This window comes from Trichosurus vulpecula, chromosome 1 (genome assembly GCF_011100635.1).
Source record: "Trichosurus vulpecula isolate mTriVul1 chromosome 1, mTriVul1.pri, whole genome shotgun sequence".
Classification (NCBI taxonomy): Eukaryota; Metazoa; Chordata; class Mammalia; order Diprotodontia; family Phalangeridae; genus Trichosurus; species Trichosurus vulpecula.
In genome coordinates, this window is record NC_050573.1 from 364,206,269 (window position 1) to 364,227,452 (window position 21,184).

Consider the following 21,184-nt stretch of genomic DNA (forward strand, 5'->3'; position numbering starts at 1 on the left):
CCCACTGATTACCTTCCTATCCCATTTGCCTCAAAATCTCCTCACTTGGTCCATACCCTCCTCCTCCCCCAGATGCCAGTTACCCCTAGGTATTCTAACTCCACCACCCCTCACCTACAAGTTGTCATTTTAACCACCGGCTCTCCACAGACCACACCCAGCACATTGTCTCCATCTCTCTTCACCCATAGGAACATGTGTCAGGGGAACCTCAGCCACCACGAAAATGTGGCTTCCCTCTTCCTTCCTTTTTAAGTCCTCCCCTCCTCTTCACCTGCTCTCCTGCAGATTCTTCTCTTTCTGAGAAACCAAAGGGATCACCATTTGCTTGTTGCTAGTTCTCAGTTCAACCCGAACTTCCCTCTCTCCTCTTTTTCCCCTCCTTCCCATTTTATAATATAATCCTACATATATACACATACATACATATCTATCTATGCATACTGTACATATACATATATATGTATATCTGTTCACCTGTAGGCTAGGTGTCACAAGGTTCTATCCATAATGCCTGAGGCCTACTTTTCCACCATTACCTCTGCCTGATTTCTGACTTCCACTTTCTCCTCTGTCTCCTTGTGTATATTCACAAAGAATTCTCTTGATGGTCTTGCTGCTGTGACCCTGTTACTGTTGCTATGCTTTGCTGCTACATTCATTCACTCCTTCATTTCTATCGTCTGAGATATTCAAGAAACAAAAAATTTCTTTAGGTCTCTTTTTCATTCTAAGTATATTTCAAAAATCCTCTTTATTATTGAACATTTATCTTTTTCATTTATAGTTAAGCTCAGATTTTCAGTATAGGTTATGTTGGGCTGCATCTTAAGCCCATTGCTCTTTGGAACACATTATTCCATTCCTTCCTGCATTTTCTGATCCAATTTTCTTTCCCTTGTATTTGAATGTCTTTCTCCAGATCATTTCCAGAATCTATTGTTTCTGAACTGAATTGTTAAATTTAACCATTATGCATCTTGGAGTCTGCAGCCTTGAGTTGTTTCATTTTTTTTTGTTTTTCCTGGAAACAATCTATGGATTCTTTCACTTGCTATTTCCTGTTCCATGGTCTTGAAGTTCTAGGCAGTTTTCTTGCTTTACTTTTTGTTTTATAATGTTGAAGTCTTTTGACTTGTATCCTTTGAGAGACCGGTAATCCTTACCTTGTCTGTATGCATCTCTTTTTAAGATCACTGTGTTTTGTTTGAATGGAGAACATATTTTCTTTGAACATTATTGCTTTTTGCTTCCCTTCTTCTATGTTGTCCTTCATTTCTGTGTATTTGCATTCCCAAACAGTCTTCTCTTTTGTTTCTTTGGTGAGACTTGCAATCACAGATTCAAGTTTTTCCGTTCCTCCAGTTATTTCTTCTGTGCAGGTCATAAATTCTGCTCTCACAATTCTGATTTCTCTTTTAAGACATACAGGAACAACATACTGTGGTTCCATGTTTCTCTCAAATTCCACAGGATCCTCTATCATATCAAGTGCTGAGTCATTTTCCTTTTTTTTATAGCATTCATTAATAGATGCCTAAACTTTTTTTTTTTACTAGACCTGGAGGCCTTGTTTCCTTCCGTCATCAGTGTTTTTTCTGTTGGTTTATCTTTTTATGCCCAGTCTTTGAGTTTTCTTCCTCCTGAGAGCTCTGGTAATTTTATTTTTCCTTATTACTTTCTGACCCTCCCTTCCAATGATGTTTTCGCAGGGGACTGGACTCATAGTGTCTCAGACTCCTCCCACACTGGGCAGTTCAGTTTACCAGCCTAGGTCTGTACCCCAATTGACTTTTGTGGAGACAGAAATGGCCCCAACTGGATGCTGAGATCCTTCCCTCAGGTTTAGTAGAGTTCTGCGTGGCTCTGCACAACACTTTACTCATTGCCTCTCTTCCTCAGTTCTCTGCCACAGTTCAGCACTCTGCCACACTGACACTGTTGTAACTGGGGTTGATTTCTGTCATTTGCAGTTTGGATTTCCAAAGTTTGGGGAGGAGGCGGAGGGCTTGAGGTATGAAGTTGAGCCCCATTTCAAGCCCAGAGATATGTGTCCTGCCCTTTTCCCTCTGTTCCTCTCCTCTCTTATAGAGATCTTTTGCAGCACAGAGTGCTGGCAGGGCACTATCACAGTCTCAGCAAATTCCTACAGTTGAAAGCTGGATTTCCACTGCACTGGAAAGAGGGAAGAGGGACAAGATTACATTTTGTTACAAGCCCAGGGGTCAGGTTGGCCCATGCAGTCTCCCTGCTGGCAGCATGATAAGCAGTGGGGTGGGGGTGCTACATGAGCTCAAGGTGTTAGTTCATGGAGTTTTGGGTTTTTTTAACCTTTGTTTGGGTTCCTGGTGTCATGGACCATGGAGACAGCTGAAGTTGCTTTATCTTTTAGCACATAATTTCTTTATTTTTGTCTTTATCTTTAGCACATACAGAGATTTATGAGGTTGTGAGGATCAGAGTAAATGTCTAGTCTTTTTGGTCACAGTCTTTCCTATCACTTTGAAAAACACCATCATCCTCCCAGTCTCCTGAAGTCGCAATCTGGGTATCATCTTTGACTCCTCTCTCATATTCACTCCACATATCCAATCTGTTGCCAAGTCTCGTCACTTCTACTGTTAAAGTGAAAATTCTGATCAGGCAAAATCTGAGACAAAACTCAGGATAAGAAAACTAAAAGGAGTTTGTTAAAAAACATCAAGGTAGAAACTACATGTTGATGGACTGGCCACTGGGAAGAGCCCTGAGGATTCTGACCTTGCTGCTTTGAAAGACAGTCTTTCATAATAGGAAAGACAATTCTGATAGGTACATAGCACCAAAAGGGTGTCACAGCTCCTCCCTTATAATGTGATTGGCTCACATTATAAATAAGGAGATGCATTAGTGAGCCTTCAGGGTAACTGCAGTGTATACTATCTAAGTACTCATTATGAGATTAAAACTACTACCCACTTACTACCAGGAAGAGAGTGGGATCAGACATCTTGTGGCAGATTGGTTAATGCCCCTCTGGGCAGACCAATTATTACTACTCATACTGGAAACAATGGGGATTGCTACATAAATTTTAATAATACCTTTATAACATCTGTCCTATATGCCCCTTTTCTCCACTTATAAGTGAAGTGTCTTATTACCCTATGTATAGTCTTTCGCCATAACTTTCTAATCTTTCTCTCTGAAGTCTCTCCTTACTCAAATCCATTCATTACTCAGCAGTCAAAATGTGTGTCTGACCATGTTATTTCCACTCCATGCACCCAGTAAAGTCTAGTAACCCCCTGCTTATTGCCACAATCACATACAAAATACTTTGCCATTTAAACTCCTTCACAACCTGGCTCTTCCTACCACTGCAGTTTTCTCATACTTCACTTATTCATCAATCTAGCAACACTGGCCTCAGGGCCATGTCCTTGCACATGATACTCCATCTCCCAACTCTGTGCCTTTTCACTGACTGTGCCCCATGCCTGCAATACCTCCACCCCCTGGCTCTCTTCATTACTCAGCTCATACCCTCCATTCTGCAGAAAGTCTTTGTCACCCGAACCCCAAATCCCTAATGCCTTCCCTCTGAGATTTGTACTCCATTTGTACTGTACATATCTGGTATTACAGTTACTTTCACGTTGTTTCCCCCATTATAATGTGAGCTCCTTAAGAGTAAGGATCCTGTTGCCTCTGTGTATACATAGATGCCTATCATATACTGCTGAATAAGTGTTTATTGAATATTAACTGATTGACATCTGTTTTCTTGTGATTTGGGAGGGTATTTTTTTATTTGAGGTATTTTTTTTTATTTCTTTTTTCCAAGCTTTTCCAGGTTCCATAGGATCATTTTTCAGCAGGTCTTGGTTCAACTTCCTTTATTTAATAACATTTATTTAGAGAACTTTGTAACATTTTATATATTTTTAGAATTCATCCTTCCTTTGAATTTTACTATCCTATCACTTTGTCTCCTTTTGCTCCAGCTCTTTAATTAGATTTTATTTCTCTTGAAATCTTTGGTGTTTTAGCCTTTTTTTTCTTACGATCCTATGTCATTTTCCAAAGTCTTCCTCTACTCCATAATGTTGAACTGAAAGCTGCTTCATTTTCCTTTTATGTTGGAGAATTTATTCTTCACCAAACTTGGTCCTTGCCCTAAGTAGTGCTTCAGTAACAGGACTGGCCTCACATGGATTTTAATCATCTTTCCTTTAGCAGCCACTCACATTGGCCTCCCGTTCCCTTTCCATCCCAACTTTCTCTATTTATCTTTAGTTGGGCAGAATCAACTTCTGTCACTTTTTCGGGGTCAAAGGAGAACATAGTGGGTGTTGTAGGCAGTCTTTGCAACCAAAGACCTCCTTAACTGAGGGAACACTTTAGACAAAAGGAAACCTGAATCCACCCCCATGTCTTCATGTGGCTGGTCAGAATCATCGTCTGCTGCTTATTGCAGCTTGGTTGCATATGAGCAGAGGGTAGTATATATTAGCAGAGGAAGACTCCTGATGTGGATCTTAAGCATAAACTTGTGGATTGGTTTGTATATCCTGTTCTAGAGAATGGAGGAAGACTGGTTGGGGAGGGTGGAGGAGTGAGCCACCTTAAGGATTAGCATCTTCCCATACAATTGTTATCTTCTTGCTTCCTTGTCTTGTTTTACCTGTGGTACATCATTCTTGTGGGGTCGTTTTTTTTTTCTGTCTTAAGAGTTAGTAAGGCCTAAAGAAAATATCTGTTCTGCCATCTTATTGTTCACATGACCCCTATTGTTCAGTTATGTATTTTTAAGTGTTTCATTGACATTTCTTTTTGGAGGGCATCACTGTCAATCAACTATCTTCCTTAAATAAAAGCTATCCTTTGTAACAAATCAATAAACCAAAGGAGTCTTTACTCTATATTTGATCTCTGTGGGGTGAATCCCTAGTAGTAGTATTTCTGGGCTAATGGCTATGCACAGTTTAGTAACTTTTCCATATTGGTTAGATCAATTCAGAGCTCAGAGTATGCCTGTCATCCCACAGTCCCTCCAACCATTACTAGTTTCCTATTTTGTCACTCTGCCGATCTGATAGATGTGAGGAGGAGCCTGAGTTGTTTTTAATGTGCATTTTTCTGTTATTAGTTATTTGGAGCTTTCTTCATATGAAAGTGGATAACTTGAATTTCTTTGGAGAATCTTTTGTTTATGAATACTTTGTACGTTTATCTATTAGGGACTAGCTCTTATTCTAATGTACTTGTATCAATTCTCCACATGTCTTGGATACCAGATTTTTCTTTATTGGAGAATTCTACTGCAAATACTTCCCCCACTCAGTTAACTATTTCCCTTCTAATTCTAAACACATTGATTTTATTTGTGATAAACTTTTCAGTTTCATCAAAATTTTCCATTTTATATCTATGATCATCTCCGTTGTATATGCAAGAACTCTTCTCTTATCCATAATTGTCAATAGTGTCTCCTTCACCACTGCTCTGATTTATGTGCTTCCCAATTTTTTAAAATAAATTTAATTTTTTAAAATAAGCATTTATTTTCTCTCTGTCTCACTTTCCCTCTCCTCTCCTCTTCCCCACCCCTTGCCGCACTGGAAAATGAAACAAAACAAAATCCTTGTATCAAATAACAAAAGTCCTATATGCAGTCCCAATTTACTACTTCCTCCAATTCCAAGGCTATTGATGTTGCAAAGATGTTCTTGAAGAACATCTTATTCCTACATGAATCCCCAAAGTAAGTCATCTTCCCTGGTACCCAATTTAGCTTCCCTATTTAGATTGTGATGGATGAGGGAGAAGAAAGAGTAAAAAATAACTCCCATTTGCAAACTTGAGTGAACCGGGAGGAGGATGATGCCTTCAATAGCAAAGGGGAAGTTGAGATGAGGATCAAGTTTAGAATAAGTTTTAGAAAAGAGAATAAATTCTATTTTGGACATGTCGAGTTAGATATTCCTGTATGCTGTCAAGATTGAGAGGACTGGCAAACCATTAATGATAGGGTGCTAGAGTTCAGGAGATAGATAATTTTGGAGTCATTTACATAGAGGTGATAATTGAAATCATGGGCATTGGTGAGATCACGGGGAAGAGGGTGTAGAGAAAGACAAGAAAAGGGCCAAGGACATTGCCTTGGGGACATCACAGTAAGGTGATAGGAAATGGATCCAACAAACAGTCATCAGGCAGGTAGGAAGAAAACCAGAAGAAAGCACTGTCACAATATCTGGGAGAGAAGGGATAATCAACAGTGCCAAAACCTGTAGGATTCTAGTTGACCTATATGTGCTCTCTCAGAGTTGTCATTGATTCTTCTCTCTCCCTCAGTTACCAAGTTTGTACTTTTTCTACATCTGGTATAGCTATCCCACCTTTTTTTTCTTCTCATAGATCTTTCACCCTAGTTCAATCAGTATTACCCCTTACCTACTCTACTAATTGGTGTACCTGCTTCTAGGCTTTATCTCCTCTTTAATTCATTACCCCACTCCTCCACCCCATTGCCAATATAAGCTTCCTAAAACGTAAGTCTGTATATCCATGTCGTTCCTTTGCTCAGCAATCTCCGGTGGCTTCCTATTGACTCTAGTATGAAATACAAACTCCTCAGCCCATTGGCATTTACTGCCCTTTGAAACCTGACTCCAGCCTACATTTATAATCTGACTTCATGTACCCTATTCCAACCAGACTAACCTACTTGCAGTTCCCCTAATTTGGCAGTCATCTACCACTTAACATACCTTTCTATAGGCTGTGCTACATGCTCAGAATGAAATCTCTCCTCACTCCTACTTCTTAGAATCCTTAGCTTTCTTTAGGACTTAGCTCTGGTATATCTGGGAAACCTTTCCCATCTCTATAATTGTGAGTGCTGTCTTCCTCCTCAAATTAGCTAGGTGGTATAGTGGAGAGAGCAGTAAGCTTGGAGTCAGGAAAATCTGAGTTCAAATATGGCCTCAGACATTTACTAACTGGGCATCCCTTCAAATGAAATAGTAATTGTAAAGGTCTTAGTGCCTGGCATATGGTAAGCCCTTTACAAATGTTAGTTATTATTTTCTTATCTGATTAAATGTTGTATACTTAATAGAATATAAAGTTCTTGAGGGCAGATGTTTTGTTTTGTTTTCATTTTCTGTCTTTAAATACTCTCATCGTGCCATATACATAATAGATGTCTAGGTTTCAAGACTGTGCTCAGGTACCACACCTTCTGGGAAGCCTTTCCCACTCTCCATAATTGTCAATGGTCTTTTCCTCCTCCAACTATCTTAGATTTATGTATCTGATTTACATGTTGTTTATCTTTAATAGAATACAAACTTCTTGAAGGTAGGGGCTTTTTTTTCATTTTTGTCTTTAAATCCTTATACAGTGCCTTATACAAAGTAGGTGTTTATAAGTATTTGTTTAACTAAAACCTTCCAAGATTTAGGACTGAGAAAGTACCATTGGATTTAGTTTTCTTAGAAAGAAGAGTTTTGTTGGTGGATTTGGAAATGAGATTGCAAGGAGGTAAGGAAGTGGAGGTAACAAATAGCAATAAAATTTGTCTATGAAAGGTCTGTGAAATTGGAAAATTCACTTCACCTTTCTGAGTGTAGTTTCTTCCTCTGCAAATTTATAGAGTTGGAGCAGGTGACAATTAGAAAGTCCTTCCAACTCTTAGTCCATGATACTTTGAAAAGGAGAAGAATTGTATGACAGTAGCTTCAGGAGGGTGTCAAGATAAGATGAAGGAGGAGGAAAACCTGGGCATCTTTGTAGTCAGCAGAAAAGGAGGCAATATATAAGGAGATTGTAGATGATGAATAGAGAGGGACTGATTAAAAGTACAAACTCTTGGAAGAGTGGGGAAAGAATGGGATAAAGTGACATAAATAGAAGGGTTGATCTTGGAGGGGAAAAGGACCACCTCTTTGTCACAGATTTGAGTAAAGAAAGAGAGAATTTTTTGAGGTGCAAAATAGGAAAGAAAAAGGATCTGATAATAAATAGCTTTTTTGCCTTAGTAAAGTAAGAAGATCCTCTGCTTGAACTTGAGGAAGACTAGAACAGCTGCTGGGGGAAGTGTTAATGAAGATATTATGAGGAAAGAATAACAGGATTGTTCTGTGGCGCTAAGGGCCCGGTTGAATTAGATAACAGATTTCTAGTAGAACTTGTTGCTATTGTTAGGTAACTTCCTCTAACTATATTCAGTCTAAGAGTAGAAAATGAATGCAACCCAAGATTCAAGTTTCTCAAGGCATGGTGATTGGACAAGGGATAGAGTGTTAATATATTGAACTGCTTACCATAGCACCAAAACCAAAGGGAGGAAAGTGAAGCTAGGGCAGAGATAGGAAAACAGCTAGTGATGGCAGTACTCCATAATTGGCAGTGAAGACAGAGTATACATATTTCTCCTATTAACCCAGTGTTTCAAGGGACATAAGAGAAAGTATACCCAATACGATAGAAGGTGACCAGAGATGTCAGTGTCTTCTGTGAACAGCCAAGTTACCAGTAATGGAAGAAGCGAAGGATTCTAAGAGAAAAAAAGTCTAAATTAATGGGAAGTTTGTTAATGGAAAAAGCAGGGATTTGAGGGGTCAAAGTAGAAGAGGAAGACAGGCGAATAAGGACCCAGAATTGTTTAGGGTTAAAGTGGCTAGAGTTGGGAGAGCAAGGAATAGTAGCAAAGGAAGGGTCTTTTGCCTTCGCAGCTAGCAGCACTGAATCACAGGGATTCAGAAAGAAGGAGGTAAGAAGGGTACAAAGTACTGGCCAGCCATAAGATAGGAAAGTGGTGTTTGATATATCTCTAACCCTCAAGGATCTGTGATGATGAATCATTTTGTTCTCTCTCAGATACCATGGTAAAGAAAGATTAGACAACTAGATGAATAAATATTTGATGTTTGGTCATATTAAACTAGCAATCTGCTCTAGCAGCCTATTTATTTTACATATGAATCAGCTGAGGGCTCCTCTCTCCCAAGTCCCTGATAGTAAGTAGACAAGCTAGGGTTTTGCATCCAGGGCCTTTCACTCCAAATCCTGTGTTCTTTCTATTTTACCACGCAGCTTCAGATGAAATACGGGATAGGACATTGCTGAATTAACATGAACCATGAGCTACTAGAAGGTCTTTGAGTCATTTTATCCTGACTTATAGAAGACTCCCTCCTGTTCCTTTAGTCATGACCTCCTGCATTTTGTTTTGGCTCCAAATTGACAGCAATTAATAGTAAATAATAGTAGCAGCTCACATTTATGTGGCACTTTGAAGATTACAAAGTGTCACATATGTTATTTCATTTGATCCTCATAACAACCTTTAGAGGTAGACGTTGTTATTATTCCCATTTTATACATGAAGAAACTGAGGCAAATAAGGATTTAGTGACTTGCCCAGGGTCACACAGCTAGCAAGTATCTGAGGCCAGATTTGAACTTAGGTTTTCCTGACTTCAGGACTAGTCCTTTACAGATAATCAGACTGAGGCTGTAAATGTCAAATGACTTGCCCACACAGCTAGTAAAATGGTATTCCTTCTATATTGCCCATAGTGTCTGATTACTGTGGGTCATCCTAAACCATAGCCTAGTTAATAATCTTGTTGGATCTCTGCATTTGTAAAGAGGCATGTGTCACTCTGTGAGCAGATATAGTGCTTAATACACATGGCTGAAAATCAGAATCAAAACTCAGATAAGTCCTAAGACTTTGGGCCTCCATGATTTGAATTCCAGTGAAGAAGGACTAAATGGAACTGGCAGTTTATCTAGCTAAAACCAGCAACACTGCTATGTATACTACTTTTCTTCAGGTTTAGAGGATGGTTCAGCTTTGGCCTAATTGTGGCCTTTTTAGACATAACCCTGAAGAAAAGTATTCAACATTCTTGGAACGATTCTCTTTGGGGAATGAACATCCCTCTTCCCTTTCTCCAAAGTATAGAGAGGTTATGATGAACTTACATCATAGAATGGAGGCTGGAGAAAAGTGAGGAGTCCTGTTACCCTAACATTAGCATTCTGAGAATTTCGATGGATTTTTCCTCAAGGGTGATAGCTAAACTCCCCAAATTTTGGGGGGCTGGGGTAAAACACATGTGGGGTGTGTGTGTGTGTGTGTGTGTGTGTGTGTGCGCGCGCGCGTGTGCGTGCGTGCGTGTGTATGTGAGAGAGAGAGAGAGAGAGAGATAAACTGCCACTTCTAAGCATGGGGAGGTATATTTGCATGTTTCTATCTGCTTTATTGGTTTTTAAAGCGAAAGTTCATTGAGGGCAGAGCCTGCCTTTTAACATGCTGTGGAGCTCAGTAAATCGAAGTAAGAAATTGAAAATTTTGTGATTTTGTGGAAATTAGGGTTTTGGGAATTCTAGTGTAAAGTAGACTCCTGATAGTTTGATCCCTAATCCCTGTCTTATGTGCATGAAAAACATTTGGCTAACTAGATAACAATTATTTTATTCAATTCAACTCAACATTTATTGAGTACATATTATATGTTAGGCATTAGATATAAAAAGCAAAATAATGTAAGCTTCTTCATTTAAATATCTTACAATCTACCAAAATATAGATCATAATTGTTTATAACAGACTAGGTGATTTTCAAAGAAGAAGTTGAAATAGAATACTATAAGAAATTTGTGAGTGGAGAAAGTCTTTGAGCTGGAAAAGATCAGGGAAAACTTTACAGAGGGAGTGATACCAAAGTCTCTCCTTAAAGAAATGGAAAAATATCAACAGATGAAGATAGGGGTAAGAAGAGGAGAAGAGTACATTCCTGTTGTGTAATGGTATGGAGCAAAGGCACAGGAATAGGAAATAACAAGAAGAGGGCACGTAATAGTTTGGTTTTACTATAATATAATGTATGTGAAAAGGGAAAGTGTCACTAAGCTTAGAACTCCTACGTTAGAGAGAGCCTTGAATGCCAGAATTAGAAAATTTATACTATATTCAATGATCTTTAAAAAGCAACTAAAGGAAGTTTATAAGAGTGACATGCACAAGGAAGGATTTTGTAGGCAGCTATAGGAAGAAAGGATTAGAGAAAGAAAAGATGAAACAGGAATACTAGTTAAGAGACTGCTGTCGTAAGGAGAACTTGAACTATGCCAGTTGCAGTCAGAGTGGAAAGGACAGACAGATGCACAGAGGTATCACAGAGAATTGACCAGATATGGAAAATGATTGGAAATGAGGGAGAGGAAATACTCAAAGATAGGCATGAGGTTTTAAGCCTTATTTAGCTGAATGGTTTCACTAAAACCAAAAAAAAAATTAGAAAGGTTGAAGGGGTAGGGTTTTTTAAGATTATAAGTTCAATTTTGAATATTATAATTGAAGTATTTGCAGCATATCCAAGTGGACATATCTAGCACCTATCAGTGCATTACTGGAGATCTGGAGAGAGGTCAAGGAGACAGAAGAGGAGCTGCAAGATATAATACCATGAGCATGAAACATCACATGACAAAAGGAAAGAAAGTAGCAAGAAAGAAGAATTATTCAGTAGAGTTATGCTGCAGAGGATAAGATAGAGACTGAAGAAAATTGGAATTGAGCAACTACGTCATCAGTGTCCTTGTGGAGCACATTTTCAGCAGGATAGTGTGAAGGAAAGTGATATTGCAAGGGTTTGAAGAGTGAGTGGGTGGTGAGGAAGTGGAAACAGTAAGGAGAATTCAAAGGTCTTACAGGTTCAAAGGAAGGGACTTTTTTTTAAAGGCTGGGGTGACCTTAACATATTTGTAGGTCCAGGAGAAAGAACCATTAGAAAGGGAACAGAAAGATAAAGGAGAAAAAGGATGATTCCTAGGAAAAGGTCAAGGAGGTGTGAGGTGAGATCAAGGACATAGGTGGAAGAGCTGGCTTGGGAAAGAGGAAAACTAATTCTTCCTCCAAGACCAGAGGGAAGGAGGTAATGATGGGTGAAGGTGTGGAAATGTTAGAGGAGTAAAAGAGGATGGCCTTAGTTTTCTTAGTTAAAGTTGAGAACTTAAAAAATGAGGAGTTCGGATAACTTCTGTGGAGAATGTGATAGTGAGAGTGAAGATGAGTTATTGTGTAGTAGCAACTATACAGAGCATACATTTCTATATTGGACCCAGACAAATAGGTCACATTTGGGAATGTCTGACCCAAAGAAGTAGATGCTGTTTCCCAAGGTTGGGAGTTAGCAAGACAGAAAAAAAGCAGAAAAAAAAAACACAAAAAAAAAATAAAACAAAATACACACACACACACACACACACACACACACACACACACACACACACCAAAAACAAAAAAACCTCCTCCCAAGAAAACCAAACCATCTTTGGTTTTAAAGATGGAGGGGAATTATTGAAATGGTTAAGCATTTCAAGGGTTGGTAGGGAAGAAAGTGAGGCAAGGACCAGATTGATGGACTGGATGACTTAATGAGGAACTAAGACAATGAGAATGAAGTATGATTCAAGTGGATTAAAAGTGGAGTAGTGGAAGGATGCGAGATTATGATTGGAAAGAATTTCAGAGTTCATGATCTATCTTGGAAGTGCTCTTAGGACATTTATTGTTTGCACTTGATTCCTGCACTTGATTTTAAATCCCTTCTGTTTATTTCATTCATGTGTTTATAGCTCATTTCCCCAAATGAAAGACAAGGACCATGATTTCTCCTTCTCTTGTATCCTCTACAGCATCCAACATCTTTGGTACATAGGAAAAACTCAATAAATGCTTGTTGAAGAGAATTGAATTTTAATTCATGCCCAAATAAAATATCCCTATTAACCTCCCATATGTAGTCATAGAGGTAGGGGAGGGGGAACAGCAGAATAAGCTTATTTAAAATGCCTACTATGTGCCAGTCACAAATATCACGTCATTTGATCCTCACAACAGTCCTGGGAAGCAGGTGCTATTATTATCCCCATTTTACAGATGAGGAAATCAAGGCAAACAGAGGTTAAGTGACTTGCCCGGGGTCACATAGCTAGCAAGGGTCTGAGATGTATTGTCATTGCTCATTAATGGGTGGTGCTCTTTAATGGTTCCTATGTTTTCACCCTTTCCAGCTTACTGAAGTTGAAGTGTGATGATTACCTGCAGAGAACATTATCAGCCAGCAAAGGGTACAAATTGCACAGTACCAGTGAAGGACACAGCACAGGGAAGAAAACAGTTGGATTTCGGTCAACCGTAGAGGAAGACACTCTTTGGACGTATCCAAAGAATGACATGAGCAGATCCAGAAGAGGTAACTTGAAGCTCTGGGATGCCAAAGTGTGAAGGAAGCAGGAATTTGGGAGAATGTTGGTGGGTGCTTTAAAGCAAATTATGGCTTGCTGTTAAGTCAAGGATTTGAATTTAACAGTCACAGACAAAAATGTGCCTTCAAGGCCACGGGGCCTTCGAAGGTCTATTGAATATCAAAATTTCCCCGGGCACACCATTACAAGAAGATTATTCTAATTTAACCCATTCTCACACATCAGACAAAATAAGCCAGAGTAGTGCCAGGTATTGAGTGGGTACCCAATAATTATTAATGAAGATAGCAAGGCAAAGTTTGTGTCTCCTGGGGAAGTTAACTGCAACAGCTATTCTGAATTGTTGAAGAAAGAATATTTCCCAATTAGAAACAAAAGCAAAACTATTTTAGTCCTCACAAGAAGAATGCTTGGATATCTTCATTGCTTTAGGAAAATTAGAACCTTGTTTTTCCCCAAAATTTTTCCTCAAGGAGAAAATGAAATTGACAGGGCCTACTGTTGGAGATGTCATCTTCTTTACTCTAATAGCAGCTCTACACAGATGGCTTTCTGTACCCTCTGGCTTACTTGCTATTTAGTCATTCTACTTTGGGGAGTGGAGAACTCAGACTTTCATTTAGGAGGAGAGAAAAAATTGGTATGGTGGTTTCATTGCAGCGCCTAACATAATCTTCTGTTCAATTATGAGCGTTTTTTTTAACTTGTCAACCAGTCTGTGGAGTATGTCAGCACAAAAATACAATGGCAAAATGAGAAAAATGTGGCTCCGTTCTCCAAGGGACAAATAACTTGTGTTATTGGTTAAAACCACAGCAGCGTTACAAAGCAGACTTTGGAAAGGCACTTTGGGAAGGGTATCATCAGGCCAGCCCTCGCTGTGGTGGAGGTTAATCTCTCCCAGGCCCGGCTACAGAAGCTAGAAGACTGGAAAGGGCTCGTGTCCAAAAAAATCAATTTCTAATTTGAAACAAAATCATTTTTGACTAACAGGGGTTCAAGACCCATTACTTTTGCTGTATAGTCCGCTGACATTTCAGCACTTTCTGTGGTGCACAATGAATCCTAATAGTCATTTTATAACGTTGCTACGCCAATCAATTTAACCGAGAGAAAGCCGTTACAATTCCGCAAAGTTTCCAGGAGCAATTTTCACTGATGGTTTTCTGTTTTATTAGCATTATTCCCCGCCCCGCCCCCCTCTTTTCTTTTGGGGGGCTTTGCAGGATTTCTGTGGTGAAAGAGATTTTTCACAGTTGCAAAAACTTTGGGGCCCACAGTATTCCGAGGAGTTATTAACTTTAAACTCTTCAGAAAGGTTGCCTTTTCTTTCCTTCTTTCCTTTTGGTCTACAGTCATTAGCAAAATTCCTGGCCACTAAAACTTGCTGAAGGCTCACCTTGGAGCTAGCCTGCCTGCTGGAGAGCCTAGTGTACAGGAATTGCAGTGTGGGGCAAAATTATTGCATTGGCATTTGCTGTGGCACACTAACGTGCTTGGGAAATAAACTTGCCGAGGTGTGCTGCAGTCTAGTTGGGCACCCTGTTTATCACAGGCCAAATGACCTAGCACTAATCGCCTAAGTTAAACTGCTTGGTTTAGTGCTTCCTTAATTGGTTTCCCCTCTGTAGCATGCCTGAATTTTTGAATACACTTTTTCTCTCTTTTATTTCCTTTTGTTTCTTTTGTCATTGTCCTTTAGTCATTACAGTACTACACAGGGCATTTACTGCGGGATCATTAATCTTTATTACCAATCTCTTATTCCTTTACCTCTTCCTAGCCTCCCCACCATTATGCCAACTTTATCGGAGCTGGTCATATAGAAGAGATTTGATTGCTGTCTTTGTGCCATTGTATTAGGAAGAAAGCATAGATTGTTGTCAGAATCACATTTAAGGGGCAAGTTGTTTCTTTTTCTTAAATGCTTGAGTTGTCATATTGTAGTTTCTTTTATTGAGCTGCAGAGAATAGGAAGCATTTCCTTGGTGAACTGTAAACTTAGGTCAAGAGCCTCTAGACCCAAGGCATGCATCTGGAAATACAACACCTGCTCTTCTTACTTCTTTCCTTTGCTTCTCTCCCCACATGACTGCATTCTGAATTCTCCTTTCCCAGCTTTCTTGCTTTGCTTTGCTAAGACTTCAAAAGACTTTTAACTCTCTTTCTGGGCATCCTTGTCAAAGTTGGTATTATCAGTCTTTCCCCAGTAAATCAGTCCAGAAGCAGGCCAGTCAGGTGAGAGTCTGTGGCTCTGGAGCAGGTTTGAAATGCCAGAGATCATGGTTTAATTAGGACAGCTACCTGTAGGCTTAAGCTCTCACAATACTCTCAAGCTCCCAAATGTCCCTGGGGTCTTACATTGTCCTTCCATAGAACATACTCCTTTTCAACTTTGGGAGAAAATGAAATTGTTCACCAGGAGCTTGGCTGGTGCCTTTTGATCAGGACCTTCATTTTGTAGTTCGTAGGTGAAGTCCCTCTGAATTATTTTTAGATATATTAGATATATTTTTCTTCTTCATGAAAGAGAAATATTAAACCCAAATGATGTGGGGAATAATCTTGCCAACCTCCTCAATCGTTGTTTTAAGTGAACCTTTACTCCCAGTGATGTGAGTGGTGTGTATTAGCCAACACATATTAATGTAGGTGATGTAATAGAAGAAATAAATGAGTTGCAGTGTGAGAAATGCAGAAATTATTCGCATATTACCTATAAGTAAGAGTTATCTATGATTCTTTTCTTTTGTTTATGTGTTTAGCAACAAGAAAAAATGCCATGAAATATTAGTTCTAATTCCCTGTTTATAGTACTGTTGGGTGTACAGGTGTACGGAGAAGACTAGTACCTCTAATGCAAGGGCTGCCAAGCTCTTTTCAGGGCTTGAGTGGATGAGATATCCACTTTTGGGGTCCACCTGCCACCCGTCTCTCACCTGTGGCTTTGAAAAGCTGTAACATGTGCAGCAGCCACATGCCAGTAAACCATTTCAGCAGATGGGCTAAACCAGGTTGAGAGTAACTGAGAGACCTCAAACCTGTCAGTGAATTGGGGGGCCAGGAGGTCTGCCCCAAGTATGTTAAGACTTCCCCAGGCAGAATAGGAAAATAAGAAGTTTGTTCCAGTGGCCATGAAGGCAGCTGGAGCACGTGCTGTGGAGTGCTTTAGAGCTTGGTTAGACAGCAAAGATGCCAAGATCATCCACTGCATCCCAAGCCATTGCCAGACATCTTGACTTTTGTCTTGCCACTGTACTTGGATGACTCTGGAAGAGAGAGCGAGGCCAATGACTTTGACCAACTCTGTCTCACTTGAATCTAATTTCTGTGCCAATCAGAAGACATCACCATACTATTCTACTGTTTTTATCTACCTCAAAGTCCTATAACGAAGAACCAGGTGCAGATGCCCTGGGAGCTGTAGTCACAGTCCTGCCCACAGGTGGCCCAAACCATAGGATCATCTTCTCACTAGATTGAAGCAGCAGTGGTATTCAGCAGCCCCCTGGGTGTCTGAGCAACTTTTTTTTTTTATAAAGGATCACACTTTTCACCTCCTGGCATGAAAAGGGGGCTAGAAAAGGTGCCCTAAAATTGTCTACTCCACCTAACCCTGGCCTGGTTACCATAGCAGGCAGAGAGATCACCCTGTGGTTGAAAAAAAAATGTACAAAAACTTTTGCAAAGATTATTCCACTCACCATTGGTACATGGAATTTACCTGCTTATGGACAACATGAAATCCAGTAGATCTAAAAGATGAACATCTCTTGTGAGAAAACTCAGCATCCAAATAGCAGCCCTGAGTGAAACAAGGCTGGCAAATGAAGGCCTGCTTACTGAAATCAAAGCTGGATACACATTTTTCTGGAGTGGCTGCAGTGATGGGGAATTCTATGAAGCTGGCATAAGTTTAGTAATCAAAACTCATCTAGTCAGCAAGCTTGTATGTCTCCCAAAAGGAGTGAATGACAAGCTCATGACAATGTGATTGCCACTTGCAGGAAAGCCCCATCATCATCAGTGTATATGCTCCTACCAAGAAGAACTTTGATGAGGTCAAAGAAAAATTTTGTGAATACCTGGAGACCCTCATCATCAATGTGCTGAAAGAGGACAAGCTTGTAATTCTGGGTGACTTTAATGCCAGAGTAGGCACAGACTATCAGACATGGCAGGGAACCCTTAGGAGGAATGGAGTTGGAAACAGTAATAGCAACAGTCACTTACTACTAAAGACTTGTGTGACTTGTGACCTTCTCATCGCCAACATTGTCTTCCATTTCTCTAAATCAAGGATTGCTTTCTCTGCTGGTACTTTGAGTTCTGACTCTGTCTCCAGTGTCCTCCCCACAAACAATATCAACATTATGGATAGCAATGAGGGGAGAACGCTAACCAGTGCTATGTCTGACTGGCATAGTTCTGAGCCACCAGTCATCTCTGCTTTGGAAAGGAGTACCTGGAAAGTTAGGGAGTGGAAAGTTTGAGTGATCCCAGAACTAGAATATGTGAGAATACATATATTGCGCAGGTCAATAGCAGCTAGGCAAAGATCAGTCTGAGTTCTAATGTCCTTGTCTTGCAGGACTACATGATACTTTTTATAAATTTTACCAGTTAACTGCCCTTTTAATTCTTCTGAATTTTTCTTTTAAAAATCTAAGTTACCCCCTTTGATTTGTCAATGCGTCAATCAATCCTTCCCATATTTAAAGGGGTGATGATTAAGGAGAAAAATTCAGATGAGAAAGAGAGTAAGGGAATATTAAAAATGTGGAAACAAAAATTTGAATAAAAGAAGAGAGGGAAACTGTAAGAAATGGGAGGAGGAGTTTTGTTTCCACAGAACTAAAGGTGTACTTCCCTCCCCTCCCCCACCCCAGCTTTAGCAGAAACCAGGCCTCAAGGTCGGTCAGGTAAGAGGTCAGAGGCTTGTATGCATGCCCATGCTTTTTGAGAAGGCAGTCAGGGGAATTAGAGAGGCCAAACCGATTGAACCAGTTCAAGCTTATCTAGGGTCTGGTCTTGGCCAAGAATCCAGGCCTACTGATTTGCATAATTTGCATATGTTAAAGAGGGAAAGTAGGGGAAGTAAAAGAATGTAGATTAATTCTAAACTAAGACAAGGAAAATCTAATTAACTTCACTTTTGCTTCTGTATCCTTATTATCCTACCTGTATAAACTGTATAACCTAGGAAAACTATGTAAAAAGTAAAGATTGTAAAGTAACCATAACTCTAGCAGGAGTGAAGGGAATGGTTACCCCTGCTCCTGCAGCTGTATCAGTGTGAGTATTCCAGTGAGCACTACACCCCCTCTCTCGAGGAGTGTAATAAATGCCTTCCTCTGCAAAAAAAAAAAAAAAAAAATCTAAGTTAGTTGATAAATTTCCATGTGCATTTTATTCTTTGTCAGAATCATTTCTGTTCATGTTTTCAAATTTTAGTTCTTAAAAGAAAGTGTTCCTCCATCTCTTGTTTGTGGAGGTAGAGTACTGCAGATGTGGAACATTGTGTATACTTTCCAACTTAAGGGATACATCTAGATAGTCTCTATGGTTCCTTCCAACTCTTAAGATTCTGTGATTTCAGGGTTAGAAGTGAGGATTCATTTCTTAATTTGCTATTGTTTGCTCTACCCAGGAGTATAATCTTCAGATATGGAAGGATTGTACAAAAAAAATGGGTAGCAGAGTGTAGATTCCAGGATAATAAGGAAATAGTAAAAGAGTACCAACCTCCCCAGGTAGCTAGATGGGGAAATGAGTAGATTGCCAAGCCTGGAATCAGGAAGACTCTCCTATCTTCCTGAGTTCACATCTGGCCTCAGACACTTACTAGCTGGGTGACTCTGGTTTCCTCATCTGTGAAATGAGCTGGAGAAGGAGGTGGCAAACCACTCTAGTATCTTTGCCAAGAAAACCCCAAATGGGGTCATGAAGAGCCAGACATCATTGAAACAACTCAACAACAAAAACAACCAAGCTACCCCCAGTGGGTGCAAGCCTAATTATTCAGTTGCTATCAGTGGTTATTTGATCAGTCATTTAATCACCTATTAAGCACCTAACACTGTGGTAAGGCACTATGTGTCATGCAGTACCAGGTTCCAGGGATACAAAGAAAAGGTGAAATGGACGCAGGGCTGGATGTAGGAGACCAAGGTTAATTCTTCTAAATATAGGTCAGTGAGCTGGACTTTGATATCTTGTAAAGCTAGCAGAACAAATTTTTAATGGGGTTGGTTTGTGAATATTGAGAAAAGAAGTGGTAATCACTAGCAGTGAGCTTGGGTTTGTCAAGAACACATCATGCTATAAAGATTAACCTTACCAAACTAACCATTTCCTTTTTTGGCAGTGTTAATTGACTGGTAAATCAGAGAAATGCCAGAGAAGTAGTATATCTGGATTTAAGCAAGGCATTTTACAGTTTCTCATTCTATCTTTATGGACAAGGTGGAGAGATATGAGCTGAATAACAGTACGGGTAGGTGGACGCAGGAACGGGTTGACTGATCAGACTCAGGGAACTGAGCTACTGCTTGCTCAGTGTCAACCTCAGGAACAGTCTCTAATGGAGGAGTGTCATAGGGATCTAACTTTGGGTTCAACATTTTTGTCAGTCACTTGAATGAAGCCCTAGGTAGTATATCACTTTTTCAGATGACAGTAAGTCGAGCAAGCCTAATGATAGAATTCAAATGTAAGAAGAATTTGACAAGTAAAAACAATGGGCCAGATTCAATATGTTGACACTTAAAGGGGATAAATATGAAGTCCTTCTCTTGGTTTTTTAAAAATTAACTCTACAAGATACAGGATGAAGAAGATATGTCTTAGAGAACAATCCATGTATAGAACAAATCTATCTTTTACCGTTTTACAAGCCCTTAATGATTCAACAATGTGATATAAAAGGAAAAAAAGGAAAAACTATTTTCTCTGTAGCTACATTAATGGATACATCATGTTCAGACACATAGAGTCCAGAAGGTAGGTTTTAATTATCAACTCTGGTCAAACCATATCAATAGTGCTGTGTTTAGTGTTAGGTGCCATGTTCTGGGAAGAACATCCCAAAACTATAGCTCATTCCATGGAAGGGAACCAGGGTGGTGAGGGGACGAAGAACCATGTTTTACAGAGCTCATTTAAAGGCACTGAAGCTACTTGGCTTAGGTGAGATATGATAATTGTCTTCACCTATTTGAAGACCTGTCATGTGGAAGAGGAGTTAGACTTCACAAAATTACAAAATCTCAGTTCCAGAGAGGCCTCAGCAGACATCTAATCCACTCCATACTTTAACAAGAATTCTCTTTACAAGATCTCCAATTAAGTGGTAATTCACCCTCCCCCACACACATACACTTGAAGCCCCTCAATGATGAAGAGCCCACTAGATCCTGAGGTAGCTCATTCCACTTGTGGACAGCTCTAATTTTTAAAACATTTTTCCTTTTATCATGATAAAATCTGCTTCTCTGCAGCTTCCACCTAGTGTTCCTAGTTCTGCCCTCCAGGACCAAGGAGAACAAAACAGCCTTATTACACATGACAGTCCTTCAAAATAACTGAAGTCTGCTCTTCTTTAAGCTCAAAATTCTGAGTTCCTCGAAATGATCTTCTTATGACATGACTTCAAGTCTCCTCACCATTCTGGTTACCCTCCTTCTTGAAGTGCTGCAGTTTGCTGCTCCTTACTAAAATATACCACCCAGAACTGAGCACATTACAAATGTTGCAAAAGAGAGTAACACATAGCTGTCATCTCCTTTGTTTGGGCCACTATGTTATCAATGTAGCCTAAGATCTCATTAGCTTTTCTGACTGCCACATCACCTTGCTGTCTCCTTTTGAACTTTTAGTATGCTGAAATTCTCAAATATTTTTTAACACAGGC

General features: G+C 39.7%; 1 protein-coding gene across 1 annotated transcript in view; it reads left to right on the top strand.

Annotated features, from left to right (window-relative positions):
- LOC118846702 (protein hinderin-like) overlaps positions 1 to 21,184 on the top strand; it is a 291,103-nt gene that overhangs the window by 206,130 nt on the left and 63,789 nt on the right. Inside the window, exon 4 of the mRNA XM_036755471.1 lies at positions 13,078 to 13,259. Within this exon, the coding sequence (XP_036611366.1) occupies positions 13,078 to 13,259 (182 nt within the window). The remainder of the gene's footprint in view (positions 1 to 13,077; positions 13,260 to 21,184) is intronic.